The sequence below is a fragment of the Solanum verrucosum genome, unplaced genomic scaffold, assembly GCF_900185275.1.
Source record: "Solanum verrucosum unplaced genomic scaffold, falcon-dt-bn FXZP01000261.1, whole genome shotgun sequence".
Classification (NCBI taxonomy): Eukaryota; Viridiplantae; Streptophyta; class Magnoliopsida; order Solanales; family Solanaceae; genus Solanum; species Solanum verrucosum.
In genome coordinates this window covers 13838505-13859177 of record NW_026019969.1, presented here as the reverse complement: position 1 = coordinate 13859177, position 20673 = coordinate 13838505, and the positions used below count along the sequence as shown (strand labels likewise).

The window sequence follows — 20673 nt, the reverse complement described above, 5'->3', positions numbered from 1 at the left end:
TTTGTTATACATGTATATGTGTAATATGTCTATGCTAAATTGTTAATAGTGCTACTATTTTATGATATATATGAAAATAGAAGGATAGAGAAATGATAACAGAAATACGAACAAAGTGGTTGAGTTGTATTGAAAGTCAACTATGCCTTTCACCAAATTTTTGATATATTTATTTTTCCATCATGTATGATCTAATAATTAATTAAATTTTTTCTCATTTTTCAACTACGTAATTAGTTCCTAATTTCATAAATAATTAACCTCCCACCTTATCATTAATAATATTACACTACTATTTTTGCAACTGTGTTTTATTCACACCTATATAGTTTGAAAAGGTTGCCATTATAAAAGCAAAAGTAAAAATTAAAAATGGTTTTCACATACTGTAATGTTTTCTAAGCACAAAAAAAAAATATTTTTTCTTTATGGTCAAAGTATTCATGTCTATAAATAGTTGAATAATTTAGAAACTAAAAGAAGAACACTAGTAGCTAAAATCTTTTCTAGAAAGAGTATATATAACTGACATCTCAATTAATCTATTTTCGTATCTAAACATATCGTGAATAACAATATTTATTGTGACAAGACCTCGATATTTACTTGTGGTGAATTTATTTTCCACACAACAAAGTGAAAAAAAAAAAAAAAAAAGGTCAGTGTTTTATTCTTGTAGTCTATTATTAGTGACTTTTTATTGTATGCACGTAGTCCGTAGCTACCAACTTTTATATATAAAATATAGTTGAATTTAACTAACAAGATAACATGTAATTAGGAAAAAAAAACAGAGGAAGAAAACAGGGGATTTTGTTACAATGGCAGTAGAACCATTGGGGAGTTTTGAAATGGAAAGGAGATTTGAAGGTGATGATTGTGATGATGCTAAGAAGATGAGTAAAAAGAGCTTGAATGAATCCAAGAAGTTATGGGAAATAGCTGCTCCTGCCATTATCACCGCGGTTTCTCAGTTCTCCATTGGATTTGTTAGCATTGCATTCGTTGGACATCTTGGTTCTCTAGAGCTAGCAGCCATCTCTGTTGTTCAGAATGTTGTTGAAGGTTTTGTTTTTGGAATTATGGTACGTAATTGCAATGTGTTTGTTAGATTGTGCTACTATAAGCTGTTAGAGAGAACACACTTTTAATTAGTTACTTAATTTTGTGTTCATATGGATTGAATGTTTTCTTTGTTCTTTGTGTGTGTTGTATTAGTTAGGGATGGGAAGTGCTCTTGAGACACTTTGTGGACAAGCTGTTGGAGCAGGGCAATTTGATATGCTTGGCATAAATCTACAAAGATCATGTGTGATTACTCTAGCGACAGCGTTGTTATTGACACCTTTTTATGTATTCACATCAGAAATATTGAAGCTACTACATCAGGACAAGGAAATTTCAGAAGTTGCAGGGAAGTACGCGATTTGGGTGATTCCTCAACTCTATGCTTACGCGTTGAACTTTCCTGTTCAGAAGTTCTTACAAGCTCAAAGCAAAATATGGGTTATGACAGTAATCAATATTGTCATATTGGTATTTCATATTGTATTGAATTGGGTGCTGGTGACAAAGCTCGGACATGGACTTTTTGGTGCTGCTATGGCAGGGAACGTCTCGTGGTGGCTCGTGGTTTTAACTCAGATTTTCTATGTTATTGCTGGGTTTTTTCCTGAATCATGGACTGGATTTTCTATGTTAGCTTTCAAATCTCTCTGGAGTTTTGTTAAATTATCACTTGCATCAGCTGTCATGTTATGGTAAGTTCTATTGATTTTTAGTCATACAAGTACTTTTTATTCTTGAGTTATGGTCAAAAACACGTCTGAACTGTCACTATGCGTGAGTTTCACACCTCAAATAGTTCAGATTGATAGTTATAGGTGCTCGCGAAAAAAAAAAAGATAGTATAGGTCTGTTTTTAAGCATTCTCTTTATCCTTATATGATTGTTATGATGATTCGATGATATATTTGACTTGTGAAACATTGGCAGTCTGGAGCTTTGGTATTTTACTGTGGTGATCCTCATGGTTGGCTGGTTAAAGAATCCGGAAATAGCAGTAGATGCTATATCAACCAGGTACTAAACTTTTGAATTTTAATAGAATTTGATTAGTTTTTTCTAGGCACGCGTTGTTCTTACTCTTTTCTCATGTTTTTTCACAGCTTGGCGTTGCAACTTTGGGTACTAATGATCACTCTAGGTTTCAATGCTGCAATCAGGTTTACAAAAATCACATTTTTGTGTTATCTATTTCACGTCAAATATTCCTCTTTGACACTTCAAATTCCATGGTTGCAGTGTTCGTGTTTCCAATGAGCTAGGAGCTGGTCGTCCAAAAGCTGCAAAGTTCTCAGTACTAGTTGCTGTAATTACATCAACTCTAGTCGGAGTTGTATTTACAGTTGCTGTAATTGCTACTAAGAACTATTACCCGAGATTGTTTTCTGATAAACCTGAAGTCATACATGAGACATCTAAGTTGGCATACTTCTTAGCTGCTACTATCTTTCTAATGAGCATCCAACCTATACTTCATGGTAATCAAAATTCATCCCAAATGTTGGAAAAAAACGATACTAAAGACAGTCGTAGTGCTAAGTTATTTGAACGAACATATCTTGTGCAAGTGCAGGGGTAGCAGTTGGTGCTGGATGGCAATATTCAGTCGCGATTATAAACATCGTTTGCTACTATATGGTTGGGCTTCCATTAGGTGCTTGTCTTGGTTACATTGCCAATACTGGTGTTAAGGGAATTTGGACAGGAATGCTCGTTGGTACCCTGCTTCAAACAATAGTTTTGACGTTCAAAATGTGGAAAGCTAATTGGCGAAAAGAGGTTTGAAAGTTTACAATTCTGAAATTTGATCCACAATTTATTTCGGGAATGTGAATGTATACTTTATCTGATGCAGGCAATTCATGCTGAAGAACGCATCAGAACATATGGCGATCAGCCTTCTCAAGATGAGATTGAGCACATTGGTTCGCGTAATACCTCGCCTCTGCAATAAACAAAGTAGATCATAAAAGAATCGGATAGGTATATAGTATAGTAAAACTGGAAAATTTTGCATTAGAATTGTTTAGGACTGCAACAAAAATTTGGTCACAATGGACCTGATTGCGCAAGTCTTATATTTTCGTACTTACAATTTTTGGTGTTTACCAAACGCGATAAAGATGTAAAGAATTGAACTCTGCTACTTCCTAAATAAATTGTGTTTGCTGCTGCCAAAGGGGAGGCTAGATGGGGGTTCGTGGGTTGGAAGAATCAGTAGCTTTTATTTTCTGTAGTTCTTGTATTTGTACTAGAAAATTAAATAAATATATATGTATATTAATTTGTGTACTTCTAATAAAATTGATAGATGATTCAGTGGTAAGGAAATATCTTCCATGCTAGTGGTAAGGAGAGTACTATTTTTCATGCTAGAGTTGTGGGTTCGAAACCCCAAACTCTTTTTTAAAAAGAAGAAATTTAGAACTCTTAATCTCTACATATAGAGATAGTGGTCTTTATATATCATTCCATGAAGGTTGAAGATGAGTCAAATATGATGATTATTCAATCCCGATATCTATCAACTCTAGATGCTTCTCCATCTATCATTTTCTTTGAGTTCATGCAAATTTTTCTTTTAAGGGAAAAGAAAGGGTAGATTAAATAAAATTAACCTATGTATTTATCGGTTACTAATTTAAAAGTCCTAGAATTTGAAAAGCCAAAGTTAAGAAAATGAAAATACAAATTATAGGAATGGTATAGACATTAATATGTGATCTACTAGCATTTATGAGAATTTACAAAATTCAAAATGCTGGTAATCTAGTCAAAGACTATATAAATCCTTGTCGATTAGTATTATTTGCCCTTTATTTATGTTAGGGCTATATATAACATCATTCAAGAAGTAAACTACCACTAAGATTTATTTATTTTAATTGATGAACAGAGTTACTTGCCCTTTCAACAAATTATAAGGTCAGATACCTGCTATTTCAAAGCTTTTATTAAAATTTTAAATGCAATCTTTTGCTCTTTGTTGATAATTTTAAATAGTGTTTTGTTTGTTAAATATACTTTTGACAGTTTGAATTATTTTTTTACTGAGTTGAGATCTGATGTTATAAAGTTTTCCCTAGTAACATTGCTGGATTCCCCTCACTGCAGTACTTTTTATTATTGTATTATTTTCTCATAGGATGTTAGAGTACAAAGTTTTCCCCAATAAAAAGTCGTGTTACTTTTTAAACTCTGTTTCAAATTAAAATTAAACAAATAAATTGAAACGGATCGAGTAGTTTGATAGAGAGATGATATGAGTCATTGCTTAGATAGAACTGAATCTACACATCTAGAAGTAAATAAAGATTTGTTTCCTTTTTTATTTTTTTATGAAAGGAAATTAATAAGAGAATAAGAACATAGAAGTAAACAAACCTGACCAAATATTTTCCTATTTTAAGGAATATATTTCTTTGGAAAAAAGACTATTAAAACTTCTGTAGAGAAAAAGATAGATCTGCCTACATAAAATCATGGACAATTTAAATATTTGACAGATCAATTTGCAGTACTCACTCCGTTCCAATTTCAAGTATTTTAGTTTGACTAAACAGAAAATTTAAGAAATAAAGAAATATTTTTAAATTATGTGATTGTAAATTAAAGATGTGTGTAGTCATTAAGTCTTGTGGTTATAAACTTGGTAGGTAAAATGTTGCAATTGAAAAACTTAATAAAAATTTGAAAGAAAAAAAAAACACTCTCTTTGAAACAAACAAAAAAGTAAAGTAAGGGACGACAAATACTAATTAATTTAGTTGTTGCGGAGATAGATGTCAAATTACTTAATATATCTGCGGTAGAAACGTACACACAACTCTGTATTTAAGAATAACTTTGACATCCACATATTATCCCCTTTTAAAAAAAAAAAAAAAAAATTTGATAAAATGGAGGAACCGATTAAAAGCTAAGGCGAATCCAGAATCTAGAGTTAGTGAATTTTGAATGTATGTGATTATATTGTACGTATACATCTGAATAATTTTTGCATAATATATACATAGTTGGAGCAAAAACACTACTAATTTTGTATGGTACATTGAAGGGTTGCAAGAGCATCAGGTATGAAATTATGGAAGAAAGCAATGTACTTTGGTTATAGAAAACAAATAGCAAAGAAATGGATAGATGAATTCAAAAAAGTATGGCACATAGCAGGACCAGCAATTATAACTTCAGTTTCTGTATTCTCTTTGGACTGTGTAACTGCGGCCTTTGCTGGCCAACTTGGAAAACTTGAGCTTGCTGCAGTCTCTGAAGTTCAAAATGTTCTACTATGCTTTGTAATTGGAATAATGGTATGTTCGACCTCAAAACAATGAATTCAATTGAACTCTCACACAACTGATTGATTCAAATTTCGTGTTGAATTCTATGATATTATTAGTTAGGATTAGGAAGTGCACTGGAGACGCTTTGTGGTCAAGCAGTTGGTGCAGGGGAATACAACATGCTTGGAATTTACTTACAAAGATCATGGATTATCAGTATAGTGGCAGCATTGCTATTGACACCGACTTTTTTCTTCGCGTCTCAAATACTGAAGCTCCTACATCAAGATCCAGAAATATCTTATCTATGTGGTAAATTTGCAATTTGGATAATTCCTCAAATATTTGCAAGTGCATTGCACTATCCTACAGAGAAGTTCCTTCAAGCTCAGAGCAAAGTCTGGTTTATGGCTTTTAGTTCAATGTTGACATTGGCAATTCATGTGTTGTTGAATTGGATTTTTGTGACAAAGTTGAGTATGGGACTTGTTGGTGCTGCAATAGCTGGGAATATATCTTTTTGGATTTTGGTTGTGGCGAAGATTATTTATATTGTTTGTGGTTGGTTTCCTGAGGCATGGACTGGTTTTTCATTTTTGGCTTTTAAGTCATTAACCAAATTCTTGAGGCTCTCAGTTTCCTCAGCTATAATGTTATGGTAAGTGTGGTGAATGACTACAAATTCATATGTTGCTCGGACTCTCCAAAAATGCTGCACCCATACATTTTTGAAGGACTCGACGAGCACTTATTCACATTTATGAAGAGTCCGAGCAACATAGACAAATTCAGTTTCAGTACATCTGAGAGTGTGTTACATACTCTGAATCAAATTTTTTTTCCCTGACGAATGAATCTAATGATGGCAGTTTAGAGGTATGGTACTTCACAGGAGTGATCTTAGTTGTAGGAGGCTTGAAGGATGCTGAAGTTGCTGTTGACTCACTATCAATCTGGTAAAATATATTCCGTAATTTCATTCATTCACTTTCAGGTTCAATTCCCGATTTCCCCATTTGCAACCCCCCTTGTTTTAAGCATTCTGAATCCTTAGTACTTTTTTTTTGGATATTGCAGCATCAATTTGCAAGTATGGGCACTTATGTTTATCTTTGGTTTCACTATATCAGCCAGGTTAGCAGTTTCAAACAAGCATCTTTTATCTTATAAAAATTGATATTAGTAATTTGGCTAAATATATTATGTTTCACATACCAGTGTGAGAGTTTCAAATGAACTAGGGGCAGGAAATCCAAAAGGTGCAAAATTCACAATTGGAGTCAATGTCTTGATAGCAACAATATTTGGAGTTCTTTTTTCAGTTATCATATTGACCACAAGAAGACAGTTTCCAAGAATGTTCTCAAATGAGCCAAAGGTTATAAGTGAAACATCCAAGTTGGGCTATATTCTTGCATTAACCATCTTCATTAACAGCATCCAAACTGTTCTCCATGGTATGTATTTTTTTACCTCACATTAAATTTACCAACTACAACAGTAAAGTCAGATATTGAAATCATTTTGTAGGGGTAGCAATTGGTGCAGGATGGCAATTTCTAGTGGCCTTTGTAAACTTTGGATGTTATTATGGTTTGGGTTTGCCATTAGGAGCACTTCTTGGGTACAAGTTTAAACTTGGTGTACAAGGGGTATGGTATGCAATGCTTGGTGGAAGCTTGCTTCAAACAATCATCATACTTGTCATTATTGGTCGAACCAATTGGCAGAAAGAGGTAATTAACATCGAGTTTACTGTAATAATAGCTATCTGAAGGGACAATGTAACTGCATTGATAGTGTAAAACTAAGAAATCACATAATTGCAGGCAGTTCAAGCTGAGATAAGAGTGAAGACATGGGGTGGACCAACACAGACTCAGCAAGATTCGTGATGACGTGGCATTTTATTTTATTTTATTTTAATATATGATATAAAACCATTAATACTCAATTTTAGGACAAGTCAGCAGACTTTTCAAGTTAACAAAAGTATACTTAAGATTCTTTTCCCACAAAAAAATGGAGGAAGGTGTCTTTTTCAACTCTCTTTTTCTCCATTTTTTTGGCTAGGTATACAATAAACTTTTGGATTAGACTTTGATCAAATGAATATGTGTTTCAAATGGCTCTTGGTCCAAACAGGTGATTATTTCATTTTTCTTATGGGATGACTAACGAAAATATCTTCTCTCAAAATATTTATGAATTAGGCATAAATTACTAACACGACTTTGCGTCATTTGTATTAAAAAAAAATTGGAGAGAAATTTCAAAACTCCAAGTCAAATTTTGTATACGAAAACAGGCAGTCATCAAAATTATATCGACTAGTAGTCTTCTCATTCTAAGAAGTTCATATTACTGTATCTAAAAAGGGACTCACCGGCAAATTGACATTGATTCTGGCAAGGTTTACATCACTACAGAGAGCTGGACAGCGGCATATTAATATTAAAAAACTTGAGTTATACATCTACAAGAACATGTTATTTAGCATAGTTGAGCTAGCACATACAGCATATCCTACATTTTTAAAAAAAAAACAAATTGCAGCACTCCTATTATCTTGGAGCTCCAATCTTGTTTAGGCCAATTGTAAGGCTTCTTCGCGCTTGATATCAAACAGCTTGATGAGGACATCTTCAACAACCTACAGAAGTCCATTATTCTCATTATGATAAAGTGATCACAGAAGAGCCAATACATCAAAGTGCTTCATAGAAGGAAACATATAACTTGGATTGGTAACATAAGAACTAGAGGGAAAAGGATAATTATAAAAAGCACAATAACCATATTAGCAGCTTCAGTAGAACTACCTTATCGGGGGTGGATGCACCAGATGTCACCCCAATTGTAATAGGACCCTCTGGTAAGAAGTTCTCTTTCTCAACCAACTCACCATGCTGTCAAAATAAGGTGGGTATGAGAACCAAAATACTCTCTTAAAATTTAGTTGCAAATCACAAGGTGTAAATCAGCTCACCATTAACTTGTAACTTATTTTGTTTCCAGGACCTACTCTCTGCTCACTGTCAATCCAGTATGAGGGAATTCCACGTTCCTCTGCAATCTCCTGTAGATGTGAAGTGTTGCTTGAGTTCCAACCACCAATCACTAACATAAGATCCAGCTTTTGTTCGACCAGCTTATACATTGCATCTTGACGCTCCTGTTATAAGTAGGGATAAGTTATAGGTCAAGAAATAATGATATAAAGCAACACAAGAAAGGAAAATACAGAAGGTCCTATAATGGTTTGGTAAGAAAGAATATATCCAATGTCCAGGCCTTCATACAACAAATTCTGTGTTTTCTTAATCCAAAGAAAATTAACAACAGATGACTTTTAAGAAAGAAATAAAAGAGGGCAGCCGGGTGCACATCCCGCATTTACGCAGCGTCCGGGGAAGGGCCGCACCCTAAGAGGTGTGATATAGACAACCTACCCTAATGCAAGCATTAGTGGCTGCTTCCACGTCTCGAACCTCTAACCTATAGGTCACACGGAAACAACTTTACCGTTGCTCCAAGGCTCCCCTTCTTTTAAGAAAGAAATAGATAACAATAAATGACTCTAGAAAACCAGGCCAAAAATCCACCCTTCTAGTGCCAGAAGCAAGAGAAACTTTGAGATGTATTATTAATGTCTAGTTAATCATGCCTTGCACGAACATGTCATGGTGCGTGCACATAGTACATCCACATATAGATAATGCAATCTTAAGTATCAGAGGTACAAAGAAGAGGGAAGCCATAGATTATGGGGGGGAGAAAAGGAAACCAATGCAGGCTTTTTTTTCATAACCGTAATTTCCATTAATTAATCCCATCTAAATGAGAAGAATACAAATTTTCCAACTTAACCATTGTAAGGAGAAGGCATTATCCACCCAAACATTGTGGTCATCTGTTAGCGTGAGGTGAGAAGACCAGTTGGTAACCACTTTCTAGTATCTTAGAAAGAGAAAAGACCAACACTTGTCCTAAACAGGGATCACTTGTCTCCACTCCCCAAACCGCCCCCAATCAAAGAAATATGATTATCGATGTTAACCGAAAGAACGAAGACTTGGTAGTTTGGGCTAGGAAATAAACAAATTATACTAGAGAGTAGGCTGAATTTACCTTCTTTGATATTTTACATCACTTTTAATAAAACATATTATTAGTTAGGTAATTGAGATCTAAAATTGATATATGAAAGGAGTACTGCTGAAGAAATTGAGGTTGGTGCTATGGGAGGAAAATAAATACCAAAAATGGATGTGCATCACACAGAATGATAGATGTAGAAAACCGATTTGTAAGTCAGATGTTATTATGTTAACTGGAATGTCTCAAGGCAAAGAGGAAGAAGGGAACAGATGATGCAATAAACAAGCATATAACACATCATCTGTATGTACAGTGAAATTTAGGGAAAACAAGGATGTAAGAGAACTTACTTGAGTCGCATCGCATATAGTGTTGAAACTTACGAAGTGGTTGTTAACATTTTCCACCCCATATTTTTGCATCATGGTCCTCTCGACCAACTTCCCTGTATATCAAAAGAAGCTAAATCACTACATGATTGCAGTATGGAGGAATTCTATAATAGGGAGTGATACTCTAAATATAATCTAACCAATATCTTCTGTTTCTCCCTTCAACATCGTTGTTTGGTTTGCAATACCAGCTTTTACAAGATCAACATCCGGATCAAACCCTTCAGAAACTGCATATTTAAATTTCTATACAGAAAAATATTCACAGAAAATATCAGTATTAATGCAAAGTACTGCAACTGTAGACGGCAGGTCAAATAGACAACTCAGGCAGCACCTGCATAAATGCCTCTTTGGTTGAGCTAGAACCATCAAGTTTACCTCCAAGAATATAATCACAGACATAAGTTGCCTGCATCAAGGAAAAATTTCCATAGAATAAGCAAGATGAGATTCCAACTCATTATTTCAAGCAAAGAACACTTATGGTGTGAGGTTGAAATACCTCTGCCATGTTCTTCACAATGATGTATTTCCCAGCAAAGGATGCAGTCGCAACAGTTTCCTCATGAGCATATTTACCATGGATAATGGAGGTATATTCTCCCTTCTTGTGCTTTTCAACGGTGTTCCAAACCTGTACTAAGAATTATGAGGAATCCTAATATAGTTCAAAGGACATAGAGGCCAACGATTCATTTTAGCAACTGTATCACAAACCTTAGTCACCCACGGGCAGGTTGTATCAACAATTTGTACGTTTTTATCACTCAAAACCAACATTTCATCAACAGCAGCCCCAAAAGCAGGCAAAACCACAACATCATCCTTGTCAACAACATCAAAGTTTTTCTTCCCTTCCTCAAGAGGAATGTTCTTAACATCCATATCCTCTAGCCTCTGATCCAGACAAAGTAATTTATCAGAATTTATATGAGATAAGATAGAACACAAACAGACAACTGGCATCAACTAGAACATAGCCTGTCTAAGAAAGTACAAAAAGCACAAAATGCAGAGGATGGCATCAGTGGTATCGGAAATATACTTCAAATTAAGAATGTTCACCAGCTATATATCCCATTCGAAAATTCTGCACCAGAAATTTACTTTTATACTATTTTAGCTTTTCAGCATACTATTAAGTAAACTAAAAATCCTTTCTTCTCACATATCCTTCTCAATTTTCATGCCATTCAAGGACTTTTTATGTCTAAAAGAAGGGAAACAGACAATAAACCTATCAAAGAGGAATGGGGCACCAGAGAAAACCTATACATGATTTGAAGTAATAACTACATGTGAAAAAGGACATTTCAAAAATCATCTATAGGATCCCAGCATTTGAAAAATTAGTAGAAGTCATTACTCTTCTACGTGTAACTAGTCTCACATAAGAGTGAAAGCCAATGTCTTAAAGCACGCAGCAGTTACTATCCTTAGCTGCAACTTATTCTGAGTAAGCAACTACTATAAATACGAAACCACTAACAGCCTAAAAGTCAAGGCACATTGAAGGTAATTTCTAAAACTGCCAAGATATTTGTAGAGGTGGGAAGACCGGAGCAAAATGATGTAAACAATTTCACAGTCTTCCTCCTACAATAAAGAAAAACTGAAAATCTTGAACAATGGCATGCACATCTGCGGATTATAAGCAGAAACCTTATTCACAGTGGGGTTGTGAATAATTTCATTAGTTATCCAAATCCTCTCTGTTGGAAACTGTTTCCTCGCTTCATAAGCAATCTGAACTGCACGCTCAACCCCCCAACAGAAACCATAGGACTCTGCAAGTTTTACGGTAACGTTTCCCCAAGTATACTCAAATCCATTCTCCTTCAATTTCTTGATGATATCACCTGAAATTCATAAGAACAAATGAAGAAAAAATGTTATTTATCATCCAATTCAAGAAACTGTTTCTTGAAGAAAAGAAATCGGAAGACTTTTTATCCAAACAAGTTCTCTAAATTCACATGTCCAAAGCCTTGTATAATTTTGAATCGCAAATAATTGATGATCGGTAACAGAACCTAAAGTAGGCATTTCAAGTAACTGAAATTGAAGGAGGCAAGAACTTACTGGTATACTCGCGATTCATGAGTTCAAGAGTAGCTTCTTTGTGTCCAAAACCTTTACGATTGTAATTAGCACTTCTGGTCAAATTCTTCCGGAAAACCTTAGCATCAAACTCTGACTCAGCAGTAGCCGACGAGGAAGGAACAGCTTCACCGGCGGAGCATCTGACGACGGAGAAAGGTTTGGGCAACCGGAAAGTTCTAGTCTCCGGCAAGGAGAGGTCTCTACGAGTGGATATACTAGAGAATTGGAGAGGAATAGCCATGGGAGCAGCGAGAGAGAAGGAGAGTGCGCACGTTAGCGAAATGCGTTGGCGTAGCAAAATGGGTGAAGTTAACTAAATGGTGAGCGCAATTTATCCTTGCCAAGCTAGTACATGACCACATGCTTTTCTCGTTTGGTTCAATTTTTGGCTTTTAGTTAATTGGTAATTAATTTTTATTTAGGTTGTTATAAGAGGGAGTTTGGCCTTAAGCTTGAAGAGGATCCCGTAACTAAACCGGCATTTTGATACTGTCGAGCCTAATATGAAGTGGGATGGAATATTTGTATTGGTTAAGTTTGTTCCTTTTTTTTAAAAAAAATGTCTGGCAAGTAAGCTGAAATATATTATTACACGAGTATTTATATATATGTTATTTAGCAAATCACTAATAGAAAAGGAGATACAAAGTTGGGGGAATTGGATGGGTGCAGGAAACAATAAACTTGGAAGTTATATGTCCAATTTGTTTTTCTGCTTGGGTTAGAAAAGTCATCTTCATTTTTAAGAAAGTTATTCCTGTGTCCCTAATTACTTGTCCACTTTTGAATTGACACATCTATTAATAAACTAATTAATGACATAATAAGTTTATTATTTTACCCCTATTAATTATGAAGTGGATGAAAAATTCTATATTTTTCAAAATAATTAGTCATTTAATTGAGGATATAATAGGTAAAAAGAATTTGTTCTTTCTTGATTTGTCAAAATGAACAAGTAATTAGGGACAACTATAAAAGAAAAAATGGACAAGTAATTAGGGACAAAGAAAGTAGCTTTGATAGTTTTCTTTCTATTTTCTATTTCATCATTAAAAATTATTAGCTTTGATAGTTTACACTTGTCCAATATAAAAAACTAACTAATTGATTCATGTTCATTGATCAAATTAGTTAATCAAAGTAAATTAAATCGTGTTTATATTGAAAATTTGACTTCAAAAGAACCTTAAATAAGGATACAAAGATAAACTTACTTGATTTTTTAAAGAGCGTAAAACCTAAAATGATGACATATAAATAGAAACGGAGGAAATAGTATTTTAAATTATAAGTCCAACAAAAGAAAAATTGACTTCCTTAAACGGCATTGACTATATTGACACATTGTGTTTTGTGTTAGAGGAAGTGTCCAAAAATATTAGGTTCTCTCACTAATTCATTTTGCCTTATTTAGGCTGTGTTTAACATTTTTCAGAAATATTTTTAAATTTTTTATATTTAATTAATCAAAAAAAAAATTAAAAATACTTTTTAGTTAAAAATAAAAAAATATTTTTTTAACTTCATTATTTTGTTATCAAGCATCTTCGTTTTTATTTGCTGTTAGTGTTTTTTCTTTTTTTTTCCAACACGGTTGTTGGAACTTTCGCATTCCAGTGATGTGGAGCTTTCTTATTTTTTAACAAAACAAATTTATTTATTCTACAAAAGAATTGGGGATAAAGACGTGGAATTTTTATAAATTGAGGAACTATTTAAGAAAAAAATTGATGGTTGTACAAGTCTTATTGTGGACTCAAGTAGGGACAAGATCCACGGTGGTGACATCCAAACTTGTCGGAGAGATCTAAGCCGTTGCTCATTCAATAAGAAATCAATGGATGCCACGTGTTTACATACTTTTTGTCCTTCCTATACGATCTACAGTAAAATCTTACTAAATTAATATTTGGTAAATTAATAATCTCTCTAAGATAATATTTTTCTCCAGTCCCGATTAGGATCAATGAAAAAATCACACATTTCGATAAGATAATATATTTTCAAGAGATTCCTATATAAAATATATCATCCCATTAATATTATAAATTAATATTTCTTTTAAAAGTACAAATTTATCTAAGACAATTTATTGAAATATGATTCTATAATATTTTGTTTTTTGTTAAAGTTTAATTCTAGTTGAAGTTCAGCTCTAACTTTTGTTATTGCATCCAAAAGTTCTGATATTGTCTTTTCAAACTGCACTGTAAAACTGTGAAGAGTTTTAAATGTTATAAGTGTATCCTTACGCATCACTTGTTATAAAGGTATTATATCATCATCAACATTGTTTTTTCCGATGATATCCTCAATTTCTTCTAAGCTTTAGACTTCTGAACATGTATCATTTTCATCTGGGTCATCTAACATGTTATTGACGTCTATTTTATTGCGATAACTAAGATCATTAATCATGACGTCAAGTTCTTAAATGACGTTCAAATCCCTTGAGATTTCGATCCCCCAACGAATTTTGCAGTGTTGAAAACAATTTGACATTGTTTCTTGTTGAACATTTGTTGTTCAAATCGGAATTGCAAAATTGATAGCATCGAAAACATTTATCTTTACTTGATCCGTTTGTCCCACTTCATAGCCTTCTAATCTTCTATAATAAAATATGTTGCGGTAATGCATCTTGAAAGCTCTTATTATTCCAATATCATAAGGTTGAATCTCAAAACATTTTTTAAATTAATAAATATTAATTTATCAAATAAATAATATCTCTATAAAATAATAACATTTTATAATTCCACATATATTAATTTAATGAGGTTTTACTACAATTTTTTGTTCACGTGATGAAAAGCTATATAAATAAGTGTTTGATTATATGAAATTCTAAATAATAATTTTATTTTTAAAGTGAAAAAGATACTTTGACATAAACAATATAATTATTTTTGAACACAATTATAAGAACCTAAAATATTTTTGTTCAATTTCGTATAGTTGAAAACCTTTTTAAAAATCTGCAAATCCTTACACTTCCGCATATTTTCAATATATATAATGAGAGGGAAGGATAATATGATTAAGAAGTTGGAAATAAATCTCTCAGACTGTCCAAAAAATAAAAATGAATACGGAAATGGGTCAAAATTGCCTCCGAACTATATGAAATAGACCATTTATACCCTTCGTTACATTTTGGGATCAAAGATGCCCCTGCTGTTATCCTAAGAGACCACAAATACCCCAAGAGTTAACACCCCAAATTTTGTTGACGTGGCAAGCCACGTGGGACTAATCCTTTCACCTAAGCGTTGCCAACTAGGATTCACTACAAAAGAACTAGACCTTTAGCGGCAACAACAGTCGCCACAAAAGCCCAGAAAATCGTCACTAAAAGTTTTTAACATTAAATTCTAATTTTGTGTTTTTTTCTTCATTGTTTTTAAAAAACCAAATATGATATCGATTAAGTAGGAGTTTGAATATGTTTTATTTTTATGTCATATGTAAATGTATAAAATGTACAATGATGCATTATATATATATATATATATAGTAGGAGATTTGAATTGAGAAGTAATTTTGATTATTTTTCGTAATAATATTGGATGTTTTTAATATGGATATTGCAAGTTATTTATTTTAGAAAATTAGGTCGCAATCAAAAATTAATTATCATATTTTTTTGTTGAAAAAATAGGTTTTATTAGCGAATGGTTGTTAGAGCCATAGTCGCTACTAAAAATCACTCATAACCTTTAGTGGCAATATTTTTGGGATTTTGTGGCGACTTTGTCGCCACTAAAAGTCAAGTTCTTTTGTAGTGAATCTTAGTTGACAATGCTTAGGTGGAGGGATTAGTCCCATGTGGCTTGCCATGTCACTAAAAAAAATGGGGTGTTAACTCTTGAGGGTATTTGTGGTCTCCTGAGATAACTGCGGAGTATTTTTGATCCCAAAATGTAATGGAGGGTATAAGTGATCTATTTCACATAATTCAGGACAATTTTGACCCTTTTCCGAAATGAATAATTAGAGACTTAGGGGTCGTTTGGTACAAAAATGAGTAATGCAGGGATTAGTAACGCAGGGATTAGTAACGCAGGGATTAGTAATGCAGGGATTAGCAATGCAGGGATTATTTTTTATCCAGTGTTTGGTTTATTGCTTATTCAAATCTTGTGTTTGGCTTAGAACTCTTAAAAAAGAACTTTTTTCCAATTTTACCCTTAAATTATTATGTTATCTATTTCATGTAATTACCATATTTATTACGTTTAAAACTTGAATACGAAGTGCTTAACAAATTTAATTCACTTGAGGAAGTCTCAAGTCATAAACGAGAAGACGTTATTTTAAGTACCCCGACCAAGGCATACCTTCCTCCTCTCTTAAGAAAACAAGAAAATATAAAATAAAACTAAAGTTCAAGTAGTGTGGACAGCAGCAGAAGTTTCTAATGTTAAAAGAAATATAGTTTGATCACAGCTTCATATAAAGTTAGTAAAATTAAGCAACATGAGCAAGCCACCTGAAGCTTTCCTGCTACATTGTCTCTATCCCAAATATTGAACATTGTAAAACTTCAAACATTTTCTTTGCCAATCTATCATAGACAATGCTGCATAATCCAAAGACGAACCCCTTTATTGCAGGTTTGAGGTTTCTTTCAACTGTTTCAAGCGAATCCAAAGTCTATTTTTGGCTGCTGCCAGTTTTGTCCGAAAGGACTGTATGAACCTACCCCAACTCCTCATTTAAGTTTAAAGTATGAGCTTGAGCAGGAGTTCCTGTCTCATCATCGTACATACTGATATCCTGATTTATGAATGATCATGTAGGACTTCCGCGACTTCAATAAAGATATAGAGCGATATGGAAATTAAATAACCACACAAAATAAGTGCAGTGAGCAAATACAGAAGGCTAGACAACTCAGTCTCACTTATATCAGCTTGACTTTGAAGTGAAGCACAACAAAGGAAAAGAAGCAAAAGAAAGAATATACGTATCGAAAATCCATTCATTTCACATTTCAGTATATACTGAGAAAAGGAGAAGCGAGAATCATGTACATCAATTGACAAAAGCAAGCCAAATAAACACATTTACATACATCATTTGAGTTTATCACAAGTGACACCACATTCAAGTTTTTCCATAGATTCTAGTTACACAAAAGCTATTGTCCTCGTGTCCGTCTTACGCCAATCATTTTCAATATAGGACATAATCTGAGGTATCAGAAAGTGACACTACACTCAAATATTTAAAGGTCTTCAATTAAGCAAAACTAGCAAAATGAACTTTCCACTTATCTTGCAGTCTACCATACTTTAAAGTTTATCATTGATGATCATAAACATCATAGTTTGACGCTCAAGTTCACCCATGCGTATAAATAATTCCATCTTTTTGACGTCATCACAAAGAACCATTGTTGCTTTGATGCGTTGCTCTGTGGAGTACAAGTCAAATATAGGGGATTCAATGATGGAATAAATTTGATCACGAAGATCAGATTGGTCACGATTTTCAATCTTGTCAATCAAGGCACCCATTCGTTTGTCTTGACTGTCAGTAAAGTTTTTTATAACCTCAACCATACCCTTAAGAAATATCTCAGAATCATTCTCCGGGATCTTTTTTCTTTTCTTGCATTTCTCCTTTTCATTGACATTAGACGACCTTTTGGTATACTCACCTTGTTTATTGGTTTGTTGAAATCCAGCTTCTTCAGGTTCAAATGCTCCAGCATTTTCATTTTGAGATGCTTCAGGAAATGTAGCAGCTCCAGTAGCATTTCCAGCTTCTCCCGTAGTCACATTAGGTCTATGACTAGAACCAGCTTCTTCATCGCCATCAAGATCAATAGGAAATTCCAAACTCATATCGTTAAACAGTACTGAGGATTGACTCCTTTGAATTTCCTCAACAGCATCTAATGGGCCTTCTGCAAACTCCCCTGTTGCTCTATCCTTGCCAAAGATTTCCTCCCAATCCACAAACATCGGCCATTTTTTCTTATTCATGTTTTTGGCATTTGGATCAACCTAGTAAATAATCACAAAATAAAACAAAGTGATATAATTAATAACTCTTTCAGAGAACACATATATAAATACATAACTATAATCATGAACAACTAAAAAGCTCTCTAAGTTGTGCAATCGGTATCTTTGAAATCTAAATTTATTGGACACAACTTTTCAGTATTCAAGCTAAAAGACTTATTAATGCTCACTGTAGCAGCTATGTTTGGGTTGACACTAATTCATATCGAGAAAGGCTTTGGTGGCCCGGGACAGGGTGTGCACTCCCAAAGCAGTAGTTGACTTGAACCTTACCAACATTCAACTCTGGAACAAGACAAATATAGACGAGATTGGTGGGTAGTTATCCCCTATCAATGTTTATAGTTGAGGGCAAATCGAGGATTACCCGCAACTTTTGTCCATAAATTTAGAACACAAAGAGCGTAAAGTCTGAAACAAGATCATTCATTTGTTTATCCGTGAGAACACGAGGCTAGTATGATGGATATTATTGAAGTGGATGCAGAAGCACGCTTACTTTTCTAGTGATAGTCGTGGACAGTCCACATGAAACATATTCAACAAATTCACTCCCTAGTGAAGAAGTGCAGATCTAAACAATTAAAAGCATCAGGCAGATAGTGTAAAAAATTATAATAACTTTAATAAAGTATTAATTACCTTTAGGAAGTCATCCCAAAATTTGGGATCATCAACTATTATAGCTCCATCACCGTATTAAAATCCCAATCCACTTCGACTCTTTAGCATAGCTATACTTGCATAACATCTCTTCCAATATCTTATTCTAGATAAGACATGTGGTTCACCTTTCAATCCGCTGTTAGGGTGATGTTCACATAAATAACATTCTAATTCCTTTAGGTATCCTGGCTTGAAGGTTCCATTATCACCTCTCCAACCATTAACACATAACTCTTTTAATCCATCTATAAGAGTTTGTTCTTCTGCTGCAGTCCATGTCCTTCTAGTCGAAGGAGTTGAATTTCTTGATCTTTTTGATGCGTGGGAAGATGTTTGACTGCTCATTTTGCCTTTATATTCTTGTGGAATAGATTATAAAAATAAATAGGAAGAAAATTATAATGATAATAACAATAATGCACACATTAAATAGTTGAATAAATCTATAACCTTGTCATGAACTTAAGAACTGATTATAGAAACACTTTATATAAAAAAAAAAAATGTAGGAGAAATTGATATATTCAGGAAGTGGTTGGCTCTCCAGATTAGTAGCTTAAAAGATATTGCATTCAACAGGTGGTCGTGCAAACATTCACAAGTGGAATTATGTCAAGAAACTGACTAGCTTCATGTGGATACATTGTCTACAATACATAGGTAAATTCCTTTCTCTATATCCTTTTATGTAGACGTTATCAATTTGTTCCTTTCTCTAATGACCATCTTCATGGTTGCTGGAAATCAAATATAGGAAGAGCAATACTAATTCCTTTCTCTCTATATGCATACTTATCATTTAGTTTTCTTTTCCTCTATCAACTTTCAAAAATTATAATCTGCACTAGTGTTGCAGGGTTCTTTTAGTTTTAGGAGATTGGAGTTGTAAAATAAAGTCAAATTTTACTAGTAGAGGAAGTGATGAAGAGTAATAATTATAACATATTAAGAAAACCACAAATTTCATAATAACATATACCAAAAGTTACAAAAAGGATTCAAGACTCCCAATTAACTTGTATAAGATCACTAGATCACTGAAACAGAGGAGAGATTCTAACTTTTGATATAAGGCTGACCTTAAAAGCCCAAGTTAGCTAAATTCATCGCAAAAAAAAAAAAACTTAACATGTCATCACTGATTAGATCTTGCATTCCACATTGATTGAGCCAACTCATCCCTCCAAGTGGTCCACTCTTCAGACGATTCAACAACATCAATATGTTCAGGTTGATTCTCAACCTGTTCTTCCATATCCATGTCTAAAGGATCCACATCCATCTCTCTACGGATATAGTTGTGAATCAAACAGCAAGCACTTATAATTCTGTTATGAACTTTAACAGAGTACCACGAAGAGCTCCTAAGAATTCCCCAACGTTCTTTCAAGAGACCAAACGCCCTTTCGATAACATTACGAGCCCTAGCATGCTTCATATTAAAAAGTTCTTCTCGACATCGAGGTGGGGGGTTGTCACCTTGCCAATCCCTTAACCAATATCTATACCCTCGGTAAGGTGAAAGAAAACCTTTTCCATTTGTATATCCTCCATCACATAAATAATAATTACCTATAATATAACATGAAATTTAGTTACCTTTCTATTCTTTTCATGTACAGTTACCTTCTCAAAAAAATAAATACATCATTCTTTTTGTGTTCTTATATGCATATATACATGGCATACCCTCAGGAATTTTTAAACCATTGCGCCGCACTACAGCGTCTCGTAATACACGACCATCAGCAGCTGATCCTTCCCAACCAGGTAACACATAAGTAAAATTGAGATTTCTATCACAAACTCCCAATACATTAGTAGCTATATCTCCCTTCCTTGTCCTGTATCTTGGTTTGTACTCAGATGGAACTCTAATGTGAATGTAAGTACCATCTAGTGCACCTAAACAACCCTATAAAAAATATAGAGTTATCTCGCACTAAAACGAAGTCTTAGTAAAATTACCTTATTTAGTCATATACAAATGCTAAAATTAAAAATCTCACCTACCTTAAACCA

The 20673-nt window shown here is 33.7% G+C and overlaps 4 protein-coding genes and 1 pseudogene across 5 annotated transcripts in view; 2 read left to right on the top strand and 3 right to left on the bottom strand.

Moving 5' to 3' along the window:
- The window catches only part of LOC125816671 (UPF0496 protein At4g34320-like), a 77455-nt gene extending 58980 nt beyond the window's left edge, over nucleotides 1-18475 (top strand). The window contains exon 3 of the mRNA XM_049496295.1: nucleotides 18464-18475. The gene's annotated coding sequence lies outside the window, so the exon portion shown is untranslated. The remainder of the gene's footprint in view (nucleotides 1-18463) is intronic.
- The window catches only part of LOC125816642 (polyol transporter 5-like), a 267811-nt gene that overhangs the window by 134498 nt on the left and 112640 nt on the right, over nucleotides 1-20673 (bottom strand). The window lies entirely within an intron of this gene.
- On the top strand, nucleotides 789-3133 carry LOC125816651 (protein DETOXIFICATION 32-like). 2 transcript variants are annotated; one of them, XM_049496273.1, is made up of 7 exons: nucleotides 789-1085; nucleotides 1219-1760; nucleotides 1996-2082; nucleotides 2169-2225; nucleotides 2305-2543; nucleotides 2639-2844; nucleotides 2921-3133. In XM_049496273.1, the coding sequence occupies exons 1-7, from the start codon at nucleotides 822-824 to the stop codon at nucleotides 3017-3019; spliced, it is 1494 nt and encodes a 497-aa protein (XP_049352230.1). In that variant the 5' UTR covers nucleotides 789-821; the 3' UTR covers nucleotides 3020-3133. The 2 variants fall into 2 exon arrangements, with proteins under 2 accessions (XP_049352230.1, XP_049352231.1); XM_049496274.1 differs by having other exon boundaries at nucleotides 897-1085; nucleotides 1223-1760.
- On the bottom strand, nucleotides 7896-12418 carry LOC125816658 (4-hydroxy-3-methylbut-2-enyl diphosphate reductase, chloroplastic). The gene is made up of 10 exons (XM_049496279.1): nucleotides 11927-12418; nucleotides 11507-11703; nucleotides 10562-10741; nucleotides 10347-10478; nucleotides 10179-10253; nucleotides 9982-10087; nucleotides 9800-9894; nucleotides 8338-8523; nucleotides 8171-8257; nucleotides 7896-8001 (listed from the first exon to the last, which is right to left on the bottom strand). The coding sequence occupies exons 1-10, from the start codon at nucleotides 12186-12188 to the stop codon at nucleotides 7936-7938; spliced, it is 1386 nt and encodes a 461-aa protein (XP_049352236.1). The 5' UTR covers nucleotides 12189-12418; the 3' UTR covers nucleotides 7896-7935.
- LOC125816672 (uncharacterized) lies at nucleotides 17073-19037 on the bottom strand (annotated as a pseudogene).